This window comes from Pisolithus orientalis (genome assembly GCF_024613125.1).
Source record: "Pisolithus orientalis strain OTSU chromosome Unknown F5J12scaffold_38, whole genome shotgun sequence".
NCBI classification, from domain to species: domain Eukaryota; kingdom Fungi; phylum Basidiomycota; class Agaricomycetes; order Boletales; family Pisolithaceae; genus Pisolithus; species Pisolithus orientalis.
Window position 1 is genome coordinate 301,850 of NW_026260819.1, and position 23,665 is coordinate 325,514.

At 49.8% G+C, this 23,665-nt stretch overlaps 9 protein-coding genes across 9 annotated transcripts; 4 read left to right on the plus strand and 5 right to left on the minus strand.

Annotated features, from left to right (window-relative positions):
* Positions 1-433: 433 nt before the first annotated feature.
* Positions 434-1,230, plus strand: F5J12DRAFT_854655 (uncharacterized protein). Its single transcript, XM_051746638.1, has 3 exons — positions 434-456; positions 509-998; positions 1,067-1,230. The coding sequence occupies exons 2-3, from the start codon at positions 783-785 to the stop codon at positions 1,088-1,090; spliced, it is 240 nt and encodes a 79-aa protein (XP_051596509.1). The 5' UTR covers positions 434-456; positions 509-782; the 3' UTR covers positions 1,091-1,230.
* A 1,134-nt stretch (positions 1,231-2,364) lies between these two features.
* F5J12DRAFT_363469 (UNC-like C-terminal-domain-containing protein) lies at positions 2,365-5,416 on the minus strand. The gene is made up of 5 exons (XM_051739057.1): positions 4,590-5,416; positions 3,688-4,536; positions 3,510-3,626; positions 2,534-3,456; positions 2,365-2,473 (listed from the first exon to the last, which is right to left on the minus strand). The coding sequence occupies exons 1-4, from the start codon at positions 5,313-5,315 to the stop codon at positions 2,584-2,586; spliced, it is 2,565 nt and encodes an 854-aa protein (XP_051596510.1). The 5' UTR covers positions 5,316-5,416; the 3' UTR covers positions 2,365-2,473; positions 2,534-2,583.
* F5J12DRAFT_854671 (V-type ATPase) lies at positions 5,384-6,567 on the minus strand. The gene is made up of 9 exons (XM_051746639.1): positions 6,466-6,567; positions 6,388-6,415; positions 6,314-6,326; positions 6,152-6,257; positions 6,062-6,101; positions 5,852-6,006; positions 5,763-5,802; positions 5,655-5,707; positions 5,384-5,595 (listed from the first exon to the last, which is right to left on the minus strand). The coding sequence occupies exons 1-9, from the start codon at positions 6,508-6,510 to the stop codon at positions 5,587-5,589; spliced, it is 489 nt and encodes a 162-aa protein (XP_051596511.1). The 5' UTR covers positions 6,511-6,567; the 3' UTR covers positions 5,384-5,586.
* Positions 6,568-6,685: 118 nt separating this feature from the next.
* On the plus strand, positions 6,686-7,916 carry F5J12DRAFT_363524 (thioesterase thiol ester dehydrase-isomerase). Its single transcript, XM_051739058.1, has 9 exons — positions 6,686-6,723; positions 6,772-6,799; positions 6,852-6,877; positions 6,933-6,996; positions 7,058-7,071; positions 7,124-7,295; positions 7,353-7,418; positions 7,472-7,509; positions 7,565-7,916. The coding sequence occupies exons 1-9, from the start codon at positions 6,694-6,696 to the stop codon at positions 7,625-7,627; spliced, it is 501 nt and encodes a 166-aa protein (XP_051596512.1). The 5' UTR covers positions 6,686-6,693; the 3' UTR covers positions 7,628-7,916.
* On the minus strand, positions 7,810-8,891 carry F5J12DRAFT_363630 (uncharacterized protein). The gene has a single exon (XM_051739060.1). It carries the CDS (start codon positions 8,795-8,797, stop codon positions 8,081-8,083), a length of 717 nt encoding a protein of 238 aa, XP_051596513.1. The 5' UTR covers positions 8,798-8,891; the 3' UTR covers positions 7,810-8,080.
* Positions 8,892-10,073, minus strand: F5J12DRAFT_363526 (uncharacterized protein). The gene has a single exon (XM_051739059.1). It carries the CDS (start codon positions 9,769-9,771, stop codon positions 8,986-8,988), a length of 786 nt encoding a protein of 261 aa, XP_051596514.1. The 5' UTR covers positions 9,772-10,073; the 3' UTR covers positions 8,892-8,985.
* Positions 10,074-10,900: 827 nt separating this feature from the next.
* On the minus strand, positions 10,901-12,981 carry F5J12DRAFT_725822 (glycosyltransferase family 4 protein; the record flags this gene model as incomplete). The annotated part of the gene is made up of 9 exons (XM_051741668.1): positions 10,901-11,032; positions 11,083-11,211; positions 11,281-11,403; positions 11,487-11,667; positions 11,727-12,089; positions 12,151-12,301; positions 12,365-12,536; positions 12,595-12,730; positions 12,803-12,981. 9 exons carry the CDS (start codon positions 12,979-12,981, stop codon positions 10,901-10,903), a joined length of 1,566 nt encoding a protein of 521 aa, XP_051596515.1.
* A 641-nt stretch (positions 12,982-13,622) lies between these two features.
* F5J12DRAFT_363766 (uncharacterized protein) lies at positions 13,623-15,043 on the plus strand. The gene is made up of 2 exons (XM_051739061.1): positions 13,623-13,996; positions 14,284-15,043. Exons 1-2 carry the CDS (start codon positions 13,825-13,827, stop codon positions 14,775-14,777), a joined length of 666 nt encoding a protein of 221 aa, XP_051596516.1. The 5' UTR covers positions 13,623-13,824; the 3' UTR covers positions 14,778-15,043.
* Positions 15,044-21,442: 6,399 nt separating this feature from the next.
* Positions 21,443-23,496, plus strand: F5J12DRAFT_854717 (ATPase). Its single transcript, XM_051746640.1, has 8 exons — positions 21,443-21,622; positions 21,700-21,722; positions 21,791-21,814; positions 21,923-22,025; positions 22,092-22,145; positions 22,223-22,604; positions 22,696-22,852; positions 22,944-23,496. The coding sequence occupies exons 1-8, from the start codon at positions 21,583-21,585 to the stop codon at positions 23,298-23,300; spliced, it is 1,140 nt and encodes a 379-aa protein (XP_051596517.1). The 5' UTR covers positions 21,443-21,582; the 3' UTR covers positions 23,301-23,496.
* Positions 23,497-23,665: the final 169 nt, after the last annotated feature.

Below are 23,665 nucleotides of genomic sequence, written 5' to 3' on the forward strand. Positions count from 1 at the left end.
CAAATTTACCGGTGCACTAGATTCAAACTTCTCTGATTCGCGGAAGATGAGGTCCTGGGTTCGGTCCGACCGGGCTGATGAGTTAGGTTTTCAAACCATGCATGTGCGGGCGCCTCGCCCACTGCCTTCCTGAGCGTGACCGTATCCAGCTTCCCATACCGGAGACTATGAAGGTACGACCCGCACATCTGGTTAGAGACTAAAAGGTTGACCAAAACTCAAACAAGGGGCTTTTATTTACTTTGGGAGTGTTGTCAAACAATGATGCGTGCCATCATACTATTGTCATATGTGTATTACCGGGCATACACCATCCCTTGCTCGTATTACTGGGATGGTCTACTACTGCCTACTATGTATCGACAGACTACAGGTAAGTAGTTCTTGCCAGCGGAAAGCATATGAGTAGCGGTCGTTGCTGTTATTGGGCAGTTGAAGTTGGCTTGAAGCACTACAGTAAGTCATCATGATCAAGCTCCCCTGCCCGATAATTGCTGAAATGAGTAAGCCATTCGTTATTCCAAAACTAAATACAGGCAGTGTTGGTCAGTTCTGGTCTATCGATATGAACTACACTCGATTTGAATATGGTTGCCTGCTTGCAGCGCACAAATTGTCTTAATATGAACTTATGGTGCCAAACAAACTGAAGAGACTAAAGGTATAAATTGGTCGAAGGAAGGACTGACAGAACTCGTCAGGACTCGTTCCAGCCAGTCCCCCTCCCCGGCTCGGTGATACAGCTCGCCCAACGTACCCTGTGACTCGTACTTCAGTCAACCATGCGTCTCACTTTGCTCACCCTCTTTGTTGCTCCATTCGTCCATGGCGTCGTCGCCGCTGCTGTTAACTCCAACAACGCTGGGCTCGACGGTCTGGCAAAGAGGCAAGAACAATGTTACACGTTCAACGAACCCTGCTCCCTGGCTTATGAGAATGGGCTATGCTGTCCCGGGTTGTTATGTTGCGTCGACACTACTGGCTTCTCATACTGCGAGGTCGGTTTCCAGTTAATGCCACCCTCTCATAGTATGCAGCCTACTGACCTGGACCCATCTTGGTGTAGATTTCAGGCGACATTTGTTACTAGTTGCGTAGTGAGATGACAGTGGACTGTCAGAGTCATCTTCAAGCCCTATTTACACACCATGTACGAAAGTCAGAAGAAAGTTCGCTACTGTGTACTTGTAGTTCGAAGATATTTTGCGGAGCCTTACCTTTCAAAAGCACTCACATCGATCTTGAGACTGCCAACGTTCAGCCTTGTTGGGCCCAGTGGCGTGCGGTGAAGGAATATGGACTCCTGTTTGATGGCAAGTAGAGGTATGCCCACGTCCCGACAAGTTTTCCACTGGCAGAAAAGTTCCATATTGATTGTTTCAGTGGAGTCCTACAGTGTATTCGCCTGCATCTCACTTGGATTCTAACCCCCCCCCTCTTGACGGGTGAATGAGCTCGTGAGCTGAGAAGCGGTGGGACTGTAATGAGATAATCTCTGTTGCAGGTTCGCTGGCCTAGGGCTCGTACTTTGTTGGTAAATGGTTCACTCAGTTCACTGAACACAGTGATATATCTTGTTAGAAAATGTGTTCCCGACAGTCAAGTCAACAATCTGGTGTTACCCCGGACCGACAGCTCGGATCGTGTTTGGCCCATCTGAACTGCACACATAATTATTAACGTGGGTAACCCATTCACAAGGAGCTAGGGACTATCATTTAAGCAGCACACCGTAAGCTCGATGCAATACACTTTTCTTCACTTGGAGACTTACAGGATACCTCCCGATGACGGAGTCCGAATTGCAATCACTTACATAAGCTGCCGTCTTTAGGTACGCATGTACCTTCATAGCATCGTAGAGATTGCGCATCAAAGCAACAATGGTCATTGGGGGTTTGCACGTTTCGCCTTGCCTGTGTGTGAGTTTACTGAGACCGTAAGTTCCTGGATTGATCGCGGCGCCGGCGACAACAGTGTCGAGGGGTGCAACGAGGGGAGAAAGCAGAGCGAAACACACGGTGAAGCCGTTCCAAGGATACTGACTTGGTTGGTTCTGATGCTGCCTCGCCAACCCTTTTATACCTCTCATGTGGTCGCTCTACTCGGTAGCTTGTTCGGAGGTGAGTTGGCCGTTGCGTCGTTCACAATGCTAAAGATTACGGGGGCCGTTGTAATGGATGGTCAGGAATTGGTTTCGGGGTGACGATGCCAGGGATTAAGGTCTACTACCTATCCTCACGTGTGCTTGGAAGGAATGCATTCGGAGATTTGAGCTGCTATGACAAGTCCGATTGCAAACTTGGAACTTCAGTGAAGTTGGTAAAGGTGTCATAGTTCGATATTCTACTGACGATCTTGCGAACGTCAGGCATGACAACATTGGTGTAAAAGCTTCCCCTCTCCGATCAACTCACATTATGCTTGCGACAGTGCCAGGCGAAGATGTTCTCAGGCGCATTGTCATTGGTCACTGGAATCGTATACTGGAATGAGATTGGCAGTGCAGCAAACAGAAAGCAAGGTATCATACTAGAAAATCAAACTAACCCATAAGGAAAACGGTATGACGTCTAGTGCAGCCTAAGTGCTGTCATAGGGAGCAGTGTCAGATGTAACTTCAGAACCATCCATATCAGTATCTATCCATCCGTCTGTCTCCTTATCGTCTTCCGAGCGAACTGTCGGAAACAACGGGCGGAACGGGCCGCGGCGCCCAAGATGAGATGTATTTGGTTGAGATGAAGGTGGAGTGCCGACACGAAACACATCGTCATCATGTTCATTTTCTTCATTGCCTCGTCGTTCCAGTCGTCTCGTGATTCCCGCCCCGCTGCCGCGCCTGTGACGGAACAGCTTGACTTCGTGAAGGTGTGCAGTACGTGCTAACCGCTTAGTTGATCGAGGGGTTGGGTGGGGAGAGGCGGTGGATGAATTGGATTTGGCAATGGGTAAAACTTGTGGAATCGAACGCGGGTCGACAGAAAGCACTTGCCTATGTCGTGTTGGCGTTCGAGTTGAATGGTGTCCGTGAAAATGTTTGTGCAGGGAACTCGTGGACGAAGATACAGATTCCCTTGGGAGATGACGAGGGGTCAAGTCAATGAACGAAGGTTGTCTTTGGGATGTTGAGGAAGGGAACGCCATCCGTGCCTCCGAACCTGTCGTCAGATGAGTCCAAAGGCGTCTGCCAAAGAGAATAGACGCACTCGGCATCTTCTCGGCGCCATTGCGTTGCACGGTCGGACTGAGACTTCTCAGTCTCAGGGGATTCCACCCTCTAAGTTCCTTGTTGCTTCCGAGACTTAGCGGCCGCGTACCCCACTGGCGGGCGGAGCGGTTGAAGTCCGCCTGAGATTGCTCGACGTACGGAGCACCTCTCGTGAATCCCATGAACACAAGCACTGCCAGGAGCAGACACAGTTGTGCAATTCCGAGACGCTTTTCAAGGACAACCTATAGCCGGCGTCATCACTAGAAAGTCACGTCGAGTCAAATAGCGCCCCTACCTCATCAGCCAGATGATTGACTCGCGAGAGCAGCTCGCTATGCTCGAGCTCCAGCCGCAGTCTCTGCCTTTCCCACTCCTGTACTGTGCGCAGATACATCTGGGATTGCATTTGCTCCTAAAAAATGCGAAAAGCGGAGTGAGCGGTTACCATACCCTAGGTATTGGGAGCCACCGACAATGCTTTCTAATCTCCCCACTTCCTCCCCCAACTTCCTGAGTACCTCCCTCACTCCGGTAATCTGTTCCTCCACATATCGTGCGTATAACGTATGGTTTGCCTCTAGCGCGGTTAACTTGTTCATGATAGTACCAAATATGGACTCGCCGCTAGGAGCGGGAGAGTGTACGCTGGTATATGAACGCGAATTAGACGCAGCGGGCGTTACAGAGGCATGCGTTGAGAGTGTGCGCGATGATTGCGACTCCGAAACACGCGTACTTATATGCTCGCTAGTAGGTTGATTGAGTGACGTTGCGAATGGGGTCTCGTGGGACATCATAGATGCTATGGACGAGATGACTTCGGCCAAGGAAGAAGACATGACATGCGATGTTGCCTGTGAATACTCGCCTAAAGGGGTGGATTCTGGGGACCCATGAGCAGCGGGAGGGGTTGCTGAAGATGTAGGAGATGTCCCGCCGTGTGGAGCTTGCATGGTGGAGGAGCTGTTGGACAAGCCCATCACACCACCTTCCTGGGGGGACGAGAAATTTCCGCCGCTCATGATTTCACTCGCATTCACAGAACCCGACTCGAGTATGTCCACGAACGTATTCATGTCGGTGGGAGGTCGCTGTATCGAGTTCGAACTAGCAGGAGTAACTTCGGCGATCAAAAGCCCTTGTTCCTCCAGTCGTGCACGACTCTCTGCTTCCCACATAACCCACTTCCATTGCTCCAGGTGAGTCAGACCGTACACGCGCAGAAGAGAGATAGGACAGTAGTATTCGTGCCCGTAATATGAATGGAAGTCGATTCGGATATACCGATAGAAGTCACGCAACGAAGTAGGTGGATGGAATGACTGTCAGAGGATGAGTACTACGAGTGAGGCAAGACACCGACTGAACACAATACCTGTACGCCCCTGATGTTCTTGCCGCGGTACGTTCCAGCAAATGTCCATCCGTCATCCGTCGCGGGGTAAGTCTTGGCCACTCGAACGGTAAAATCCTTGAACACCCCACTGAAGAACTCGAAGTTGGCAAGTTGCACGGTATCTATCCGGATGTCGTCACACAATTCGACCACCACGAATTGGTCCCCCCCATTTTTCGATGTACACGGGGAAAGCATGTACTTGTCCTTCTTCTCCGAAAGAATGGAAGACGCGGATTTGGCTGACCGATGTGCCATGTGTACTCGGGCAGAGCAGTCCATGTTGGCAAAGTTGAACCTGTCCGTGATTGGCACCCTAAAATGAGGTGGTAAGCTGTCCTGCGGGAAAGAGGGTTCTGGGGCGGTCGCATGCGTGTCTACGGGCGACGGCGTCTCGGTATCTCGAGAAGTGTCAGATGTAGTTCTCTCGGATGCCTCTGTTGTGGTTGCCTGGGACGCTGTCTGCGAGTGAGCGTGAAGCTGTTTAGACTTCCATTCTTCAAACGACAGTAAGATATCTTCTGGACCTTCTGGTGGGTCTGCAGAGGGTAAAGGCTTTAGACAGCACAAAGGCGGCTCAGGATGGAGTGCGCGGTGTTTGATAACGATGGCACGGAATGGATCGTTGGTCGACACCGTAACTTGGGACACGGCAAGCGTGGCCACGAACGCCAGTGCAAGCAACGTCAGCAACCACGAAAGCATCACCGACGCCGAGGCTAGGAGGTCAAGTTGAAGTGTAAAGCGGACGTAAGTCAGTGGAATGTTTACATGTGGAAACAACGGATATTGGATCTGACACGTCGACTAAGGACAACATTCCATTCTACGTCTACTTCCGGCTCAGCATCATCTCAGAGAAATGCACACAGTAGATGGCTAATTCATGATCATTACGAGGCAGAGATGTCAGGTCAAAGAGAGGCAATCAAGTATAGTATTTAGCACTGTCCACAGCCACTCTTCGCTGGGAAACTCAAGAACACTGGTGGGACGCGACACGTCAGCAGCGGAGAAACAACGCAAACACCGTGTAACACTCACTAGTCCGACTAGTTCTCCTGCCTTGGTATGCATGATAAGCGCTACAATCAAGCCTATCGAGGACGTCATGTCACTGCTGGTCGACAAAGTAAGGACCACACCACATACCGTACAAACCCAAAACTTCCGCGAAGATAAGAATCAAGATCTGTCAAAAAATGAGTGGTGGTCGGGCGTGCGGCACATAGCAAACACACCATGCCAACGAACAGTCGGGGTTGCTGTGCGGTACCTCTCACGCCAGCATCACCAACGATACCAATGGCAAAACCGGCTGCAAGACCTGAAAGACCCACGGACAGACCCGCACCGAGGTCAATGAAGCCCTGTGCGAGGGGCATCGAAACTCCCACTAGAGACTCAATTTCAGCCAACAACCCCAAAGCCACGGCGGGATCTACACATACGTGTGCCGGAAATGATCACCGAAACGACAAGGCCGTAAATCTAGTCACGGGTGAGTGAGATATGGCAAGTAATACCAACGAGGGACGCACAGCAATGATACCGGCCATGATAACGGGGACGGAACATTTCATGATGAGGTCAGGCCGGAGGACACCCATAGCGGAGATACCGACACCAGACTTAGCGGTACCATAACTGCACACCGGTCAACATACGCACAGAAGGAGCGTCTGATTCAGTTTCCAGCGTACCTTGCACCGATGCCTGGTGAGCGGTATGGGTGTAAGACAAGAGCAAGTCCGTCATGTCAACCAAGGCTACTCACAGGTAAATACAATTGCGCAGGTGCAGCCCTGTTCGCGGCGTTCACAACGATTCAAAGCCATGCAAAGATGCCACATACCATTGCACCAAAGAACGGTGCGTACACAGGACACAAGTCAGACATTTTTTTTCTTGTTCGGTGGTGCTCGCGGACAGAAAAACAAAGAACGCCGGTTTGCTAGTTGGACGGTTCGAAACCGACAACACAGCGCGGTACTAATCGGGCCACTCCGGGCGGAGATCGAATTTGTGGCTTGCCGACGCTCTGCCGAGTTTGGCAAGGCCTCCTCAAAAGTAAAGACAAACCATGGCGGCGTGCATGAAATTCACCCAACGAGTGAGTGCACTTATGGACTGAGCCTGATCAGAATTACATTTGCTGTAGGTCTGGAAGTCATTCATAGATACAAAGGGTGAGTCCCGCCTCCGCTACGTCGAGTGTGCTCATATAACAGAGTAAGAAAGGACATGATGCACAGTGTTTTCCCCATGTAAACATTTCAACGCGATGCTATTTGGGGTGCTTCAACTAATAATCGCACGCAGCTCCAAATTCTACGTGCTAAACCAGGCGTTGTCGAAACGGCGCTCAAGATCCAGCCTTCCAATCGTCCGTATTGTTCACGCGACGCGGTATAGTGCAATGACTGACTCTCCTGTCACTTTCACAGTGAACCGTGTCGGGGTGGGTTATCTCCGTGCATGTTACTGAATGTCATGTCGAAAATAGCGCATAGACCGCTCACGGTGGGCTTCTGCTATCACTCACCGACACACTTGGCTCTCTCGCCGTCGCATCCAGGGGACATTTCATGACTGGCGTCTCCACGGATGTGTGTACATCGTTTGTTCGCCCAGCGGGAAAAGCTGGTGATACGCTATTTGGAAAAGCAACACTCACCTCGTTAGGTCAGTCAAATTCGGGGGCTTTCAATCCGTGTCCTCACATGACGAGATGTCCGTTAGGACGGCAAGTGGCTTATACCCGCATTGATTTCACGAACGCCGACGGTGAACTTGTCGCATATGGGAGTACGTTATTTGCTGTTTCAGCGGCGATCACATCCCTTTGACCCCGTATTCAGCTCACACCAAATACATCGGCAAGTCCGCGACCGATCCGGTGAGTCATTTAAACCAGTTAATGATACCACTTGGGTCAACAACCTCCGTCAAAGAAAAATGTGAAATTCTCAGATGATGGCGAGACGATCATAGAAGGCGGAAGTACAAGTGACTAGCACATCTCAGCGTAGTCTTTACTTGCTTCAATTTGGTCTTGCTTGCCATTCAGTATGTTCCTCCCGAGTGCGTCCGTCGGCGAATTGGATCGAGGTGATGAGTCGGAACTAATCGTTGGCGTAATACTGGTCGGCGGGCGCTCTGCCACTGATGCCCACGTGCGTTTTACAGTTCCCGTGCTTCCAAGACCGAGGAAAACCAAATAGGGCGTCTTTTCGTAGTTGACTTGGCCGGCTTAATAAGACAATTTATTGGTGAAGGCCCGCTTTCTTAAAGGCAAGAGAGAGGAGTGAAACCCCTCCAAGTTGGGTCGGTTTCCCGAACTTTCCAACGCAGCCACTACAAGAAACGAATTTTGACCAAGACAACAGAATACAGACTAAATGATGGTGCTTGTTACATATGAAAAATATCCCGGCGACACCCTGAAAATACTACTTAACATACAGTGACTACGTGGGTTGGAGTAGGGTGGCACTTTCGTTATCCGGTTCACACAAGGTATACTCGTCGCGGAGTACACCACCGATCGCCCTGACCATTCCCGGCGTATATCTAGAGAGCTTCTGCAATGATGCGAGTAACACATGATAAGCCCACTGCATGCTAACGCACCACGAGTAACGCACCGCTCGAAGCGAAGGAGATATAGGAAAATTGGTTCTCCCTATTCTGATTTGGGGATCCTTGAGTTCCACGATCGCGTACCGCATCAGACATTCATGGAACTCCAGAAACTCGCTGCTATTAGCTAGCTCCTCCAGCGAGACGCGCAACATGGTCTTGTTTTTGCGATTTCGTTCCGTAAGCCATCGGAGTAAATCCTCCATGATACTCGTCTCAGGCTCGATGACGGTGACACTCTCGAGGTTCCGCCAACAGTCAACTGGTCGATGAGACCCGTTGTGACACAAAAACGCAGTCACCTCCGCTCCACCGAGTGCAGCATTTTGTACCATGGGGAAAGCAGTGATAAGGGATGTCATGTCATGTCTCCCGTTGACAGCATTCCTGATGCGAAGGTCGGTCACGCGGGGAAACCTGGGGGCGCCATCGGTGCCATAAAACACGGGAGGCGTCAACGTGTCCATGTGCCAACGCGGGACATAGTTTAAATGACGTAACTCAGGGGCAACCATAGCCATCAAGATACTCTCTAAACCCGGCATCTCGACGTCGCGTGGATACAAGTTGAGCGTAGTGCAGCGAGGGCATGTGAATGCTATCCGGAGCCAAACTCAGGTCTCTGAAACTTCTCCCCGTTCCATACAGGGTCAGACTGGTGAGCTCGAATGATTCCTGTAAGATGCTCCGCAGCGCGAACGGCAGCGAGGGTACACTTGGAGACCATTGCGTGTTATCCGTGATGAGCGCGAAGCGAGGTCAGTTGGAATGCAGGGACGACGTCCGGAATCCGGAATGCGCCGAGATGAAGGTAGGTCAGTCTTGGACAAGTGTCCGGCGAGATCCAGTTTGGCCAAGGGAGAGTACCCGTCTCACGTTCATCCGACCGAATATGAATGCGTTCCACCGGAGAGTAAGACACGGAGTCGAACTGAGCGAGCATGACCTGCAACGTAGATGGGGGGAATCCTCGGATATCGAGGCTGCGCCAACGCCACGCATGCTCTGCTAGAGGAACAATCAGGGATAGAAGATGCCGGCGTGGGCCGAGCATCCCGTACCATCGTTCCCGCATGAGCAAAGGCCGGATGGTAATGTTCAAGGGTATGTCACGACTCTGGGTGAGGTGGCGTCTGACCATCGTTTGCGTCCACCTAGGCGTAATATTGACATGGGTCCACAAGCTGGCCGTGTGGGTTATTACGTTCTTCCAGCGCCGACACACGCCGAGCCACTTCCAGCACGGATCTACGCATGTCGAGCAATGGTAAGATGTCGCGTGTTCCAGTATGGTAACTAGAATTTCGTTGGGAAGCTTTTGAATGAGGGCTCCCGAGCTTTTTTGAATGAGCTCATCCAGCTCCACTTGGACCTGCTCCGCAGCAGCTCGGATCTCCCGAAGTTCCTGGAGGAGCACCATTTCTTTCTCCTTCAGCCGAGCGAGCTCAGACCTTAGTTTGTCGACATCGTCAGACGTCGGAGATCTGGCAGTGCGCACCACCGACTTCCGAGTATGCATCAGCAAAGGAGAGAGAAAAGGGAAACAATCACTGCGACTAGTGGAATGGAGCGACTGGATTGCGCAGACGACACAAAAAAACGCACCTTGCGGAGAAAAAAATTTCGTCGATCTGGGGAGGAAACGGGTGCGCACTAAAGCAGTGCACTTTGGCAGGGCTTGAATTATAAGTAGAGCCAAGTTTGAGCACCCGGACCCGGGAGGACGGAACGTTCAGTTAACATTCCAGTTGGGTGACATTTCAGGCGTCTATGAAATAGTCTCAAGATCACTGATCATGTGAAGTGGTCCTTTTCTCAAGCTGCCCTCATCCTAAGTGAGCTCGGGAAACGGCCCTAATTAAGCCCTTACCGTTTACATGTTTCTTTTCTGTTGCGGAAGAATCTGGAAGAATCCATTTGGAAAAGGTTTGGAGATATGATTGATGGCGTGCCAGCAGGATGGATGTTATGTATGGAAGCTCACCTATATTTGACAGATATGATTATGATGCTGATGGCCCGCTTGGAGGTCGGTCTGTCGGACGAAGGGAGATGATCGATGTGGCAGGCAAGTATGGATTAGCCTAGATTGCGGCCTGGGCAATTAAAAGCTATACTTAAACGATGTTTAGCGAGCGTCTCATGTCTACTTACCAGTAAGTATGGTTTGTGCCAACCCAATGGTGCCCGGGTCCTCGGGGAGGACACCTTGATTGCCGAGGGCACGCACATAGGGACAGCGGGCTCACCGCGGCCCTTTTGTGGTCAAATATCAGTAACTTGTGGAGCTCCCGCGAGCCAAGAGGCTCTAGTACACTACTAGCTCCATTGTGATTTGGTCAGTTTTCGAGGATGACTAGTACCTGGCAGGGCCGAAGATGACAAGGACGAGACTTTCTGCAAACGTGCGAGTGAAACTAGGTAACCTTAATGCCTCATGTCGATTCACCACCTGTGTCCCCCACGAGCCTCAGGCAAGTCGACGTCCCTGTGTACTATGTATAAACACTGTCACCACTCCATCCTGCCCCACTTCATAGTGTGAGCTGCGGGTAAGTTAACGTCCCTAGCTAGCACTAGTCACCACCATCCACTTCACTCGCCAAGTGTTCGTCTGATGCCTACCGATGTATGTAGCACATCCTTTCCTAGGGTATGTGACTTCTCCACCCACTCTTCTCCCACCCTTTCACGAACTCCTCCTCGGAAAACCTCTCGGTTGCCCATCTCCGCGCCCTCTCGCGAAGGGTCGTCGTTTGTACCGGATCCAACGTCAGGATCTAAACATCCATCAGGTAAGTAACAAGCGAAGGCAACCTGATCACCTGACCTCGTGCATGGCAGTCGCGAACTCTCCGGGGGCTTTGGCGTGAAAGCCCGTGGGCCCTAATTGGTAGGGTACCACTATGTCATGCAAAGGACCTCCAGACGCGTGTACCAACGGGATCAAACCGGCAGCCTGGATATCAACGAAAGTGTCTTGAGCTTTGCGCACAGATACCACGAGAACGCGGAGATAAGAAAATACCATGAATTCAACAATATTGATGCCAAAATGTTCGTCCACCATTGTGCTAAGCCCGATGCTGGAACGGGACAGCCATTTTAGGACCTCTGGGTAAGAAGCATTGACAACGAAGGTAACATGATTCTACAGCGGGAGAACCACGAGGTCAGTACACGCGTCAAATCATATGTTTCATGTGGCTTCCAATATGAAATTGGGGAACCTACGAGGATATCGAATTCGCTTGCCAATGAGCGGAGTTTTCCCACCCTGGCTAAATCACCCGCATTGCGAGCGCCACCAAGAAGCACGAGGTGCACTTTACTTGTAGGGGAGCATTTGTACTCGGGATGATCCATTAAAAGTTGTGCGAATGCTCGAAGTTGGGCTGCATGGTCTTTCTCCGGGCTGTGTTATTACAATTCAGTGCTCCATTCGGCAGGTCTAGGGTCGACGGGACGACGCACCGAAATTGCGCCACGCTGAGAATTGTAGGCTCTCTATTATCCAAACGGAACTTGACCATCTCCCGCATGTCACAGGGTGGATATACAATTTCAGGCTCTACGGTCTGGACAGTCTGGATAGCCGGGCTACCTGCTGTAGGATAACTACCCACAACGAGCATTGTCGTCCGCAGAGCCCTTGATGAAAGAGCTAATTCGACGGCCAGAAGAGGTGTGAGACGGGACGCCCAACACATCGTGGGCCCGAAATGCTCGTGGGATAGTATAGAAGCTATATGGTTTCGCGTCCACGAGGAGTTCACCATCAGAAAACGAGCGTGTGAGAGAGAAAGAGCGTAATAGTACATCATAAGGCGGTAGTAACTGTTCAAAATATGGGTCGGAATGATAAGGCCAAGGAACAAGGAAAATGGGAGGCACTCACGCTCGTTTGGCCCACATCTTCCAAGACTCCGCTGGGACACGCGCAAGCATGTCAGTGGATATGGTTGGGTAGTGGACATATGCTCCGATTGGGACGGCACCACGAGTAAGCCAAGTTACGGCGGGGAATGTGAATGCATAGCCCATGGTATCTGAAAAGGAAACCAGTACGGTCCGTTGAGCTTGGTGAAATGGCAACATAGCATCCACCTCACCGATGTATAGGTCTGGGACGAATTCGCACATAGCCTCCCAAGCGAGGTAGATGGAGCCCAAGCTCTGACCAAGGATGGTGAACCGTGGCCATCTCGAATCTTCCACCAGATATCTTGACTTCAGATAGACGAAATGTAAAGTCGATGGTTCCAAGTCAATGGCAAAGCGAGCCTGCAGGTGTGTCAATGTCTAGCAAGGCTCAGGATCGCCAATTGACGTGATTGTTCACCTTTACTTTATTTATGATGTCCGTTTTCGACGCATCCGTGTCACCGGAATACACGACAGATACGATATCCCTGTGCTCTCGTTGGATGTGTGCAATGGCGGTCCACAAGACCCGCTCTCCTCCTCCACCTGCATTGCTTGGAAAATCTCATTAGTTGTACGGCGTGGAGGTCAAACCTCCTTGGCAAGCGGATCCGGCAGGAACTCACCAGTATGGATGAAAGAATCCAACGAATCTGTAAATTTTGGATTCCGCGCGCTGAACAAGGCCGAGTTGGTCAAGTACAGCTTGGCGAGTTCGTAGTGATTTTGACCAAATAGACTCCGTGTAGGCGACGTAGGCAAGAACGGTGGCCAGAGAGCCTAGCCCAGCCAATAAAAGATACATGGCAGGTCCACACGCGTTCCAGGCTGGAGGACTCTGCGGCGTCGCTTATGTAATGGCCCCAATGTTGCAACGATTGGTGATCGACCATGCACACTGCCCGCAGCTAGTCTGATAGCCATGAGGCAAGCTTTCTGAGTACCGTCTGGCCGCGGGACTGGTAGTTTGGCTTGCAACGTGGTTGCACGCAGGCTGAGCGCTGAACTTTGTCTCATAAGAGGCCTTCTCTGCAGGATCTGCTGCTATGGCTATCCACACAACACACGTTTCTCTGTCATTAAGCTGCGGAAATCTGAAGTGTTTCATAGGTTTCTTCGAACTTTTTTTGTGGACCTGTGGTGAGTTGTTTCGACAGAGTTCGTCATTGGACCTACCGTGGTGCACCACTCCATGAAAAACGCTTTCTACTTCCCTACCAGCAACCCTAACGTTTCGTCCCATCTATTCCCCACGATACGAATATTACTGATCCTGTAGACGCGGCCCGACTAGTTTTGCCTCTGTTCTAGCCCTGCCCCCTTTGACCCTCCCAGATGTTGGCGCCCATCTTGACATAGACAACCTCGCGTGCGTTGGTCGTGTTTCCCCGTTTTCCCCGATAGTATTCCGTAAGACTGCTGTGGGGCAGCACCAGTGCATCCAATCGTCGACGTTTTCCTGGACTCTCGCTGATGTCATTGGATTCTCGCCAGAAGCAGGAATCTGGGTCGTTTCGGAGGCGGTGCGAGTATATAGTATTCATTCGAAGGATGACACTCTCGAGCCGTTTGCATCCCATCACCTTCCTTCACATCTCTGAATATCCTCTCGCCGCGACTGTTCCTCCATCACATTACTGGGAACTTTATGGCCCCACTTTTCTCTTGGTATGTCATCGAAAGTTGCGTTTGCGCTGCTCATAGCTCAGAGTACATCGTAAACAGGCGAGGTACGCGCGAAGATCATGAGACTGCAGTTCAAGGCAGTGAAGGTGGAGAGATGCAGCCGAGGACAGTCATCGCTATTGTAGGGGCGATAGGTACGTTGTCTCTCCTCCGTTCCCTGCATTGGCCCCCCCAAACTTCGCTCTTTCCTTGGGTCCTTTCTGTGTCGTTGCATCGGTGGTTCCTCGTAATTCTGTGGCTTTCCCAGCTGGGAATGGGTCGCTTGTGTCGAGAACGATCATCTGTTCGCGTCACAAGTAGTAATGTTGGTGATTCGGAATGCTCTGTGGCCTCTAGATCTCCTATACTCCAAATTCTTCCAATGTCCCATGACGCAACGTTTCGCATTCCTTGACAACCAACTTATGCTTTCCACTTACAGTCTGCTTCGCATTACTGCTACTTGGTTTCTGGTTGGTCGCTCGGAAACCACGGTCTCTTTCCAGGCCCGGTGGCGACCGTCCCAATGATCCCCCACAACCGCGTTGGAAGTGTTGTGACTTCAGCCGATGGTTTTGTCTACGGAGAGCCGGGAGTCCTGCCAATTCTCGCGACGTTGCAGTTCAAGCACCTGTTACCCTCCATCAAACCAATCCAAGGTTATCGCACGCAGCCCCTTCCCTCGCGTACACTCACATAACGGAGGAAACGGTCAATAACTTCCACAGTGGGGCCTTCGACCTGGACGAAGAAATCGGGGAATTCATGATGCAGCACGCTGGACGTACTGGGCTCGTGGGTGTCGACGGCACGGTCACAGATATTGAAGGAGGTATTATGGGGAAAACCAAGAAGTCGGAGGTTGTAGATGGGGTCGTGACTTCCACCGTTCGTACTAGCGGTGATGTGTATGCTCACAGCGGCTTTACGAGCTAGTTGGATGTCGTTTAAGAACGACGGGGTGGGGCGTAGCGGGTTCTGATAATCTCGGTACTGCAACAGACGCCACAAAATTTGTACAGCACGTAGGGGCTGTACAGCCTAATATGGTAAAGACAGGAATAATTATTTTTAGGATAACTCCTGCAGCTGCTCCAGCGTCAATACTATTTACCAAGTGGAAGCAAGTGTCTGCTACACCCGACGAGAGGTTGCTGTGTCTGACGAACAACAACATCTGTGCTCTGGGACACCTACGGAGCAGCTAGGACACAACGAGCTCGCCGACTAATGTGTTAGATTTGGCAAGTCGTGCGTAGTCCGAACGCGTCCGCTCCGAGTCGTGAGAACTACTTTCCGTTCTAAGAATTTCATTCTCCACATTATTGTTGATCGCGCAAATTAACTTTCGCGCCCTTATGCTTATTGTATTTACAGTGTCTCGCACTCATGTGCGTGTTTCTTATTACTTACGAAGAATGTAGCGCGTCTCACAACGAGACCGCCCTTGTCACGTAAACTCCGGGTTCAACACCCGAGTGTCTTACATCTGGGAAACAGCTACGCGACGCGGCTGTTAACAGCTCTTTCGCACTTGAGCGAGCCCTCTCATTGGCCAACAAGTGTCTTAGGGCCTGAATGGTAGCGAAATTTCTGCTTCCTTATGCAAAACATATACAAACCAAGTCTGTGTGGAGTTCAGCAGACTTCAAAGTTGATACCTGGCTGTGGGCACATGACAATCAACCACTCATACACTACACTGTTGACTATTGCTATGGTCAAGAATTGCCTCATTACCATGGAGGAGGAAGAGGATGATGATGATGAAGATTCCAGGTCTAATCTCATTTGGAGGGTGCTAGTCATGCAGCAGGTTCAGAACTATGCAACAGTTGCTGCTGTACTTGGTATATACCAGGCCACAATCACAACCCTTCAAAGTGCTACCCCAGAACCCTACCACACATCTTCTCTTTTGGGACAGAAATGGGTAGATGAACTGCTTAATGGGCACCCCCAGCAGATCAGAACCAAACTTGGCATTCACAAACATATCTTCCTCATGCTCATATCTATCCTTTGAGAAGGGCAGCTTCAAGATTCAAGAAACATCATGCTAGAAGAGCAACTGGCAATTTTCCTGTACACAATGGTTATGGGCTTATCAGCCTGGCATATTGGTGAGTGATTCCAACATTTGATGGACACTATATCATGGTGAGTGTACAGTCACCTGAATGCATGGAATTTCTGCTAATCATATATTTTACCCAGGTATTTCAAACAAATGCTCCATGCATTCAGCAAGGGTCCAATTTATACCACATATGTCTGCCTTCCCAGAGCCAACTCACTGATCCCCAGTCATATCACCACCAATACTAAATTCTATCCTTACTTCAAGGATGCCATAGGTGCTCTTGATGGCACACATATTGCATGTGTGCCATCAAAAAGTGAACGGGATCTGATGCACAATTGCAAAGGTTTCTTATCTCAAAATTGTCTCATCACATGCTTGTTCGATGGTATTATTACATATGTTCTTGGAGGCTGGGAAGGATCAGCCACTGATGCTACTGTCTACCACAATGCATGCTTGTAGGACTTCATGATTCCTGATGGGCACTATTATCTTGCTGACACAGGATATCCATCAACTCCACAATTACTTGTACCATACCATGGCCAACATTATCATTTGGCCAAGTGGGGTCAAGCTAACTTACGGTAAGTACTATCATATCCTTATGTACATTTGATTCTCATTCACTCCATACAGGCCAAAGGATAGCAAAGAACTCTTCAACCTTTGCCATACCATGCTTCAAAATGACATTGAGCATAACTTCAGAATCACAAAGTGGCATTTTTGCACCCTCATTCTTCCACCTGAGTATGATATGGCAATCCAATCACAGTTGCCTGCAGCTGCATGCTGCCTTCACAATATTATCCACCTCCACAATCCTGATGATGTCAACATGCCAGGATCCTGATGCAGTTGATGAAGAAGAAGGGCCACTCCTAGCACCTGAAGAAACTGATGTTGGAGACTTGCAAGATATTCCATTGAACACTGAGTTGTGCAGGCAGATGAATGCCTTGTGTGACATGATTGCAATGCAGATGTGGGAGGACTATCATGCCAAGCTTGTGAGGTGTGGTTGATTCAGCCATTTGTAGTTTTTGTATTTTTTGTATTGCATACCTTGTATTCACAACTCTCTCATGAATGTTACTGCTCCCAAACATTGTGACTTGACCTTTGCATTGTGATTCTCAACTACAGCATTGACTACAGTGTAATGGCACAAGTACAGATAGACTACTTATCCCCCCCCCATTCCTGCATATTCTGGAACCTTGCAGCCAACCACCTCAAGCCTCATCTTGACCCAAAACATTCTGTATGTTGGCAAGTGAGCAGCAGCATTCTTGTAACCTGTGACATAGGAAGGTTTCTCTTCAAATAGCATTTGCAAGTGGACCAGGTTTCACTCTGAAAGGTTCTTCTCAAGCTCAGACATCAGTGGCACAAACTTCATCTAGATCTCAGCTCTTGGATTGGTCAAGAGCAGCAAGCATCTTGGTGACATTATCTTGCACACCAGTCATGAGATCCTGCACCACATCTTCAAGGCCAGCTGTCTGTGAGCACCACTTTCAAGAACCAGAAGAACTTCCCCTGGAAGCTGTTGTGGACATGGTGTTGAGCTCAGCAGTGGCATCACTTTTCTGCTTCTTGCCACAAGATGACAAGCTGGATGAAGGTTTGATGGATGTGCTTACTGATGTCATCACAGAAGATGGTGGCAATGTGGGAATCAACAAAGGGGAGACTGTGGGGTCAGGTAGGAGTATGGGTAGGCACACCAGACTGGGCCTGTGAAACACCTGGTGGTAGAGGCATACCCTGAGCATTTACAGCAGGCTGCACCATCTGAGGAGTCAGCATAATTTGACTTTGATCAGGAGACCTGGGTTGATATGGCACAAAGGTAAACTGTAAAGCAGCTTGCATTGGTGGCATGGGGGGAAAATTGGATGGTGTGGATGTGGAAGCCTGGGACCTTTGGGCAGGGGGTTGGGAACAGGTGGCATGGTGTGCATTGGTGCCCCTCACCTTGTCAGGAAGGACAAAGTCTCACATACAATCAAAGTATTTGAAGCCTGTGTTGTGGTACTGGGCAGTATCTGGTTGATTCTAGTGGACAGTCAAGGATTTGCACACCACATGATGAGAAAATCCCAGATGTACCTCAACAATATCATCCATCATGAGTTGCCCTGCCTCAGTTATGACATTATAGCACCTTTTGCTGCTGAATACACAAGCCCTGACCCCCCTGCCACAGCTGAAGCTGCATAATAATCCTGTTTCAGCTGTTTATGAGATGAGTGATACAGAACACAAGGATAAATCAATCAACACACACTTTCCCACTTGTCCTGACAGTTTTTTGCAGTTTTACAGTAGCCATTGGGTTGGACAGGTAACTGAGATACTAAATCATTAAAGTGCCCTGCTTGAAAGGCTATATGATTGCCTGCCTTGGGTCAGATTTCCTCCACAAAATCAAGAAGTATCTCAACATCTGCATGGGGCCATACAGCTTGCAACTTTGGCTGAGGCTCAGAGCTTGAACTGATTGATGGGGCCTTTCCCTTTGACCCAAAACCCCTACCTTCCATCTTGCTGCAAAGTCAAAGTGAGTGGTGGGTTGGGGATGGGGAATGATCTAGCCTGCAATAATGGTCAGTTTGTCAAGGTGGCATATCATACTATGCATATGTGGGTAACTGTGAGTCATCACCTGATCAGTAGACACTACAGTTGCAGATAGTCCACAATTATCAACTTCGAAGTCCGCTGAACTCTGCACAGACTTGGTTTGTATATGTTTTGCATAAGGAAGCAGAAATTTTACTACCATTCAGGCCCTTAGTGAGTCTTATGACAAGTCACTTCCAAATGGAGGCAGGTATGACCTTCTCATTCCCTCAGGTAGTTTTGCAGATGTAGTATTGTTATACATAGCAGTATTTAGTCTCACATAGTAGACTTGTCACCTCAGATGTTGTCACTACTAGCATGTGACTGATGTGAGCACAAGTATCTTTTACCTTTCATTTACTATGCTTATTTTCATACCTAGCTTATTTCATATAGGTGAATACCAAAGCCCTCCGGGCACTGCTGGACACATTTGGAGAGAGCATGTGGTGTCCATAGTTACAAAGTCTTTCAAACGAAAGCACCAGAAGGAGGGAGTGTTACTTATCAATGTAAGAGATCTGTTATCATCGTGTGTGTGATGGAATGGGAAGCTGTACAGTATTAGTGGAGTTTTATGAATGATACCATTGCAGGGAGGAAAAAGACCTGGAGGATAGGTGGGACACATAATGAAGTTGAGCTGCTGACTTGGCCCCCAAGTGTCCAAAACAGCATCGACGATACCCAAGCGATCCTGCATTTCACACCTCTGGATAGTTCTAACATTTGCAAGTTTTCTCTCTATCGAAGTAGCTGGCAGGTGCAAGGCATAGCCTGCCCCCCTCCTCTGCACGTGACCAGAGTTAACGGTCCGGTATCATCGTCGCTCACAAAATGTTTACAGACCTGGGCCTAACGGCATCCAGGAATACAATAGACGTTGTCGCTACTAGCGTGCGACTGAGCTTATTTCGTATAGGAATATTTATAATAATGCAAAACGCATCATTCTCGACGGTAAGTTCTTCGTCCGCCCCGGATGTTCAAAACTCGGGACGCCTTGATCGGTTTCTGACATTCTCCCCCACTTCCAGTTGCGCTTTTCGTCGCTTCTCAGGTATGCTTGCTCGCCTCGTTTCTGTCAATGACTGGAAAGTTGACCGATTCGGCTGTGTACTTATTCCAGACTGCCGTCTTCTACGCAATACGAGTAGGTGGATGATCCTCCCTGCACATCTCTACTACGACTTCAGGACCTTCACATTGACTCGTCTCATCAATTCCATGCCAGTAGTTCTTGTCCGTTGCCTAACTAACATATTTATAGTGGCTAATGGACCGACATCCTACGGACAAAGATGCGGAGAAACGCTGCACGGAGGTGGTGATGAAGAAACTTGGCGACCTACCGTGGCGTACCACTCCATGAAAACGCTTCTACTTCCCTACCAGCAACCCAACGTTTCGTCCCATCTATTCCCCACGATACGAATATTACTGATCCTGTAGACGCGGTCCGACTAGTTTTGCCTCTGTTCCAGCCCTGCCCCCTTTGACCCTCCCAGATGTTGGCGCCCATCTTGACATGGACAACCTCGCGTGCGTTGGTCGTGTTTCCCCGTTTTCCCCGATAGTATTCCGTAAGACTGCTGTGGGGCAGCACCAGTGCATCCAATCGTCGACGTTTTCCTGGACTCTCGCTGATGTCATTGGATTCTCGCCAGAAGCAGGAATCTGGGTCGTTTCGGATGTGGTGCGAGTATATAGTATTCATTCGAAGGATGACACTCTCGAGTCGTTTGCATCCCATCACCTTCCTTCACATCTCTGAACATCCTCTCGCCGCGACTGTTCCTCAATCACATTAGTGGGAAGTTTATGGCCCCACTTTTCTCTCGGTATGTCGTCGAAAGTTGCGTTTGCGCTACTTATAGCTCAGAGCACATTGTAAACAAGCAAGTTACGCGCGAAGATCATGAGACTGCGGTTCAAGGCAGCGAAAGTGGAGAGATGCAGCCGAGGACAGTCATCGCTATTGTAGGGGCGATAGGTACGTCGTCTCTCCTCCGTTCCCTGCATTGGCCCCCCCAAACTTCGCTCTTTCCTTGGGTCCTTTCTGTGTCGTTGCATCGGTGGTTCCTCGTAATTCTGTGGCTTTCCCAGCTGGGAATGGGTCGCTTGTGTCGAGAACGATCATCTGTTCGCGCCACGGGTGTAATGTTGGTGATTTGGAATGCTCTGTGGTTTCTGGATCTCCTATCCTCCAAATTCTCCCAATGTCCCATGACGCGACGTTTCGCATTCCTTGACAACTAACTTACGCTTTCCACTTACAGTCTGCTTCGCATTACTGCTACTTGGTTTCTGGTTGGTCGCTCGGAAACCACGGTCTCTTTCCAGGCCCGGTGGCGACCGTCCCAATGATCCCCCACAACCGCGTTGGAAGTGTTGTGACTTCAGCCGATGGTTTTGTCTACGGAGAGCCGGGAGTCCTGCCAATTCTCGCCACATTGCAGTTCAAGCACCTGTTACGCTCCATCAAACCAATCCAAGGTTATCGCACGCAGCCCCTTCGCTCGCGCATACTCACATAACGGAGGAGACGCTCAATAACTTCCACAGTGGGGCCTTCGACCTGGACGAAGAGATTGGGGAGTTCATGATGCAGCACGCTGGACGTACTGGGCTCGTGGGTGTCGACGGCACGGTCACAGATATTGAAGGAGGTATTATGGGGAAAACCAAGAAGTCGGAGGTTGTGGACGGGGTCGTGACTGCCACCGTTCGTACTAGCGGTGATGTGTATGCTCACAGCGGCTTCACGAGGTAGTTGGATGTCGTTTAAGAACCGTTCGGTACTGCAACAGACGCCACAAGATTTGTGCGGCAGGTACAGCACGTAGGGGCTGTACAGCTTAATATGGTAAAGACAGGAATAGTTATTTTTGGGATAACTCCTCCAGCGTCAATACTATTACCAAGTGGAAGCAGGTGTCTGCTACACCCGACGAGAGGTTGCTGTGTCTGACGAACAACAACATCTGTGCTCTGGGACACCTACGGAGCAGCTAGGACACAATGAGCTCGTCGGCTAATGCAAAACGCATCATTCTCGACGGTAAGTTCTTCGTCCGCCCTGGATGCTCAAAACTCGGGACGCCTTGATCGGTTTCTGACATTCTGCCCCACTTCCAGTTGCGCTTTTCGTCGCTTCTCAGGTATGCTTGCTCGCCTCGTTTCTGTCAATGACTGGCAAGTTGACCGATTCGTTGTGCACTTATTCCAGGCTGCCGTCTTCTACGCCATACGAGTAGGTGGATGATCCTCACTGCACATCTCTACTACGACTTCAGCGCCACTCCTCTCATCAATTCCATGCTAGTAGTTCTTGTCCGTTGCCTAACTAACATGTTTATAGTGGCTAATGGACCGACATCCTGCGGACAAAGATGCGGAGAAACGCCGCACAGAGGTGATGAAGAAACTTGGCCATCACAACCTTAAATTAGATGATTACGAACGTGCGTCCAGTCGAGCAGCACAAATCCGCTCTGTTTTAATGGGTTTTTTTTGCCCTTCGTTTCCAGGCACTATTGCCTTAGAAGTCGTGCACCCTGACCACATCGTCATTGGCTTTGAAGGTAAGCACTAGTGATCGAAACTGCTTTGGCGTAGTGTGCCCTTTTGTGAACGTCAGTCATGACTATTTCCTGAACAGACATCGGTGGTCTTGATTCCATCATCTCCTCGCTTCGCGAATCAATAATTTATCCCCTTCTCTACCCAACTCTATTCACTTCCACATCTTCCTTGCTGGGTGCTCCTAAAGGTGTCTTGCTTTATGGCCCACCCGGATGCGGCAAGACAATGTTGGCACGCGCGCTCGCCAAAGAATCCGGAGCAACGTTCATCAATGTCGCTGCCTCGGTACTGACAAATAAATGGTTTGGCGAGTCAAACAAACTCGTCGCAGCGCTCTTCAGCCTCGCACGAAAAGTTCAGCCAGCCATCATCTTTGTTGATGAGATAGATACTTTCCTCCGCGAGAGGCGGTCCGACGACCACGAGGTTATGGGAATGATGAAGGCAGAGTTTATGACGTGGGTTTTCGTCGTTCCCATGGCCCTAAACATTATTTTAACTTTTCTCTCAAAAAAATTTCTTCTGCAACTTTAACTGACCGGCTCGCAGCTCGTGGGATGGGTTGCTATCCGGCTCGGATAGGATCCTTGTGCTAGGCGCAACAAATCGCCCTATGGATATTGACCCTGCTATCTTGCGTCGCATGCCCAAACGTTTTGCTATTGGGCTTCCTGACACGGAGCAACGTTTCAAAATATTGTCCCTTGTACGTTGACCACGTAATTTGTACCAGGAACATGGCAGCTGATCAAACACCACTACATTCGCATCTCTTGGCCGCTTGGTCATAACCGCAGATGCTGAAAGGTACGAGACTGGACCCCTCGTTTTCGATGCGAGCTCTTGCTGCACAAACGACTGGATTCTCTGGATCGGACCTTCGCGAGCTTTGCCGCAACGCAGCTATGGTGCCCATACGGCACTGCATGCGGACGATGGCGTTCGACGGGGAGACGATGAAGAAGATAGAAATGGAAGGGTTTAACATGCGACCGTTGACGATGAATGATTTCTACGAAGCGGAGGGATCAACATTGTCTTTCCCGGACCCAGATGACGAACCACTGCCGAACGGGATAACAGGACCTCTGGAGCTGCGAACCGAGGAGATCATGAGAGGGAACGTAAATGGCCAGCAAACACCCCCTACATAGATTGCAATGGATGGCTGGCGTGACTTGGAGGCTGACGCTTGGAAACAGGCTTGTATCTTGAGTGGTAATACCGTATTGTATTATGGCGTTTTAATGGTGTTAAACGCTTCTATCGACATTCACTACTCCTCTTCTTGTGTACAGACTGAGAACATGGAATGAATCAACAATGTTAATGAGGGTTCGCCGATCTTCGTATGGTGCCAGTCAATATGATGATATCGTAACTGTGAGTACTCTTCTTGATTAATTTGGGCGCCAGCAGAACTCTCTAATTTCTATGGCGACAAGAGAGTTATCATCTGTTGCGGTTCTCACCAGTAAGTAAGTTCTGCTGATTACCACTGCTGTCACCCATAAGCAAA

Coding starts and splice junctions, on each gene's coding strand:
- F5J12DRAFT_854655 (XM_051746638.1), top strand. CDS start 783: ATGCGTCTCACTTTGCTCACCCTCTTTGTTGCTCCATTCGTCCATGGC. Junction 999..1,066: donor CTGGCTTCTCATACTGCGAG/GTCGGTTTCCAG, acceptor ATCTTGGTGTAG/ATTTCAGGCGACATTTGTTA.
- F5J12DRAFT_363469 (XM_051739057.1), bottom strand. CDS start 5,315: ATGCTTTCGTGGTTGCTGACGTTGCTTGCACTGGCGTTCGTGGCCACG. Junction 4,537..4,589: donor AGAACATCAGGGGCGTACAG/GTATTGTGTTCA, acceptor ATCCTCTGACAG/TCATTCCATCCACCTACTTC. Junction 3,627..3,687: donor TGGGGAGATTAGAAAGCATT/GTCGGTGGCTCC, acceptor CGCATTTTTTAG/GAGCAAATGCAATCCCAGAT.
- F5J12DRAFT_854671 (XM_051746639.1), bottom strand. CDS start 6,510: ATGTCTGACTTGTGTCCTGTGTACGCACCGTTCTTTGGTGCAATG. Junction 6,416..6,465: donor CACCGTTCTTTGGTGCAATG/GTATGTGGCATC, acceptor CGCCGCGAACAG/GGCTGCACCTGCGCAATTGT. Junction 5,708..5,762: donor GGAAGTTTTGGGTTTGTACG/GTATGTGGTGTG, acceptor CGTCCTCGATAG/GCTTGATTGTAGCGCTTATC.
- F5J12DRAFT_363524 (XM_051739058.1), top strand. CDS start 6,694: ATGGCGGCGTGCATGAAATTCACCCAACGA. Junction 6,878..6,932: donor ATGCACAGTGTTTTCCCCAT/GTAAACATTTCA, acceptor AATCGCACGCAG/CTCCAAATTCTACGTGCTAA. Junction 7,296..7,352: donor AGCAACACTCACCTCGTTAG/GTCAGTCAAATT, acceptor GATGTCCGTTAG/GACGGCAAGTGGCTTATACC.
- F5J12DRAFT_363630 (XM_051739060.1), bottom strand. CDS start 8,797: ATGCCGGGTTTAGAGAGTATCTTGATGGCTATGGTTGCCCCTGAGTTA.
- F5J12DRAFT_363526 (XM_051739059.1), bottom strand. CDS start 9,771: ATGCATACTCGGAAGTCGGTGGTGCGCACTGCCAGATCTCCGACGTCT.
- F5J12DRAFT_363766 (XM_051739061.1), top strand. CDS start 13,825: ATGGCCCCACTTTTCTCTTGGTATGTCATCGAAAGTTGCGTTTGCGCT. Junction 13,997..14,283: donor CGCTATTGTAGGGGCGATAG/GTACGTTGTCTC, acceptor TTCCACTTACAG/TCTGCTTCGCATTACTGCTA.
- F5J12DRAFT_854717 (XM_051746640.1), top strand. CDS start 21,583: ATGAGCTCGTCGGCTAATGCAAAACGCATCATTCTCGACG. Junction 21,723..21,790: donor CGCTTTTCGTCGCTTCTCAG/GTATGCTTGCTC, acceptor CACTTATTCCAG/GCTGCCGTCTTCTACGCCAT. Junction 22,146..22,222: donor CATCGTCATTGGCTTTGAAG/GTAAGCACTAGT, acceptor TTTCCTGAACAG/ACATCGGTGGTCTTGATTCC.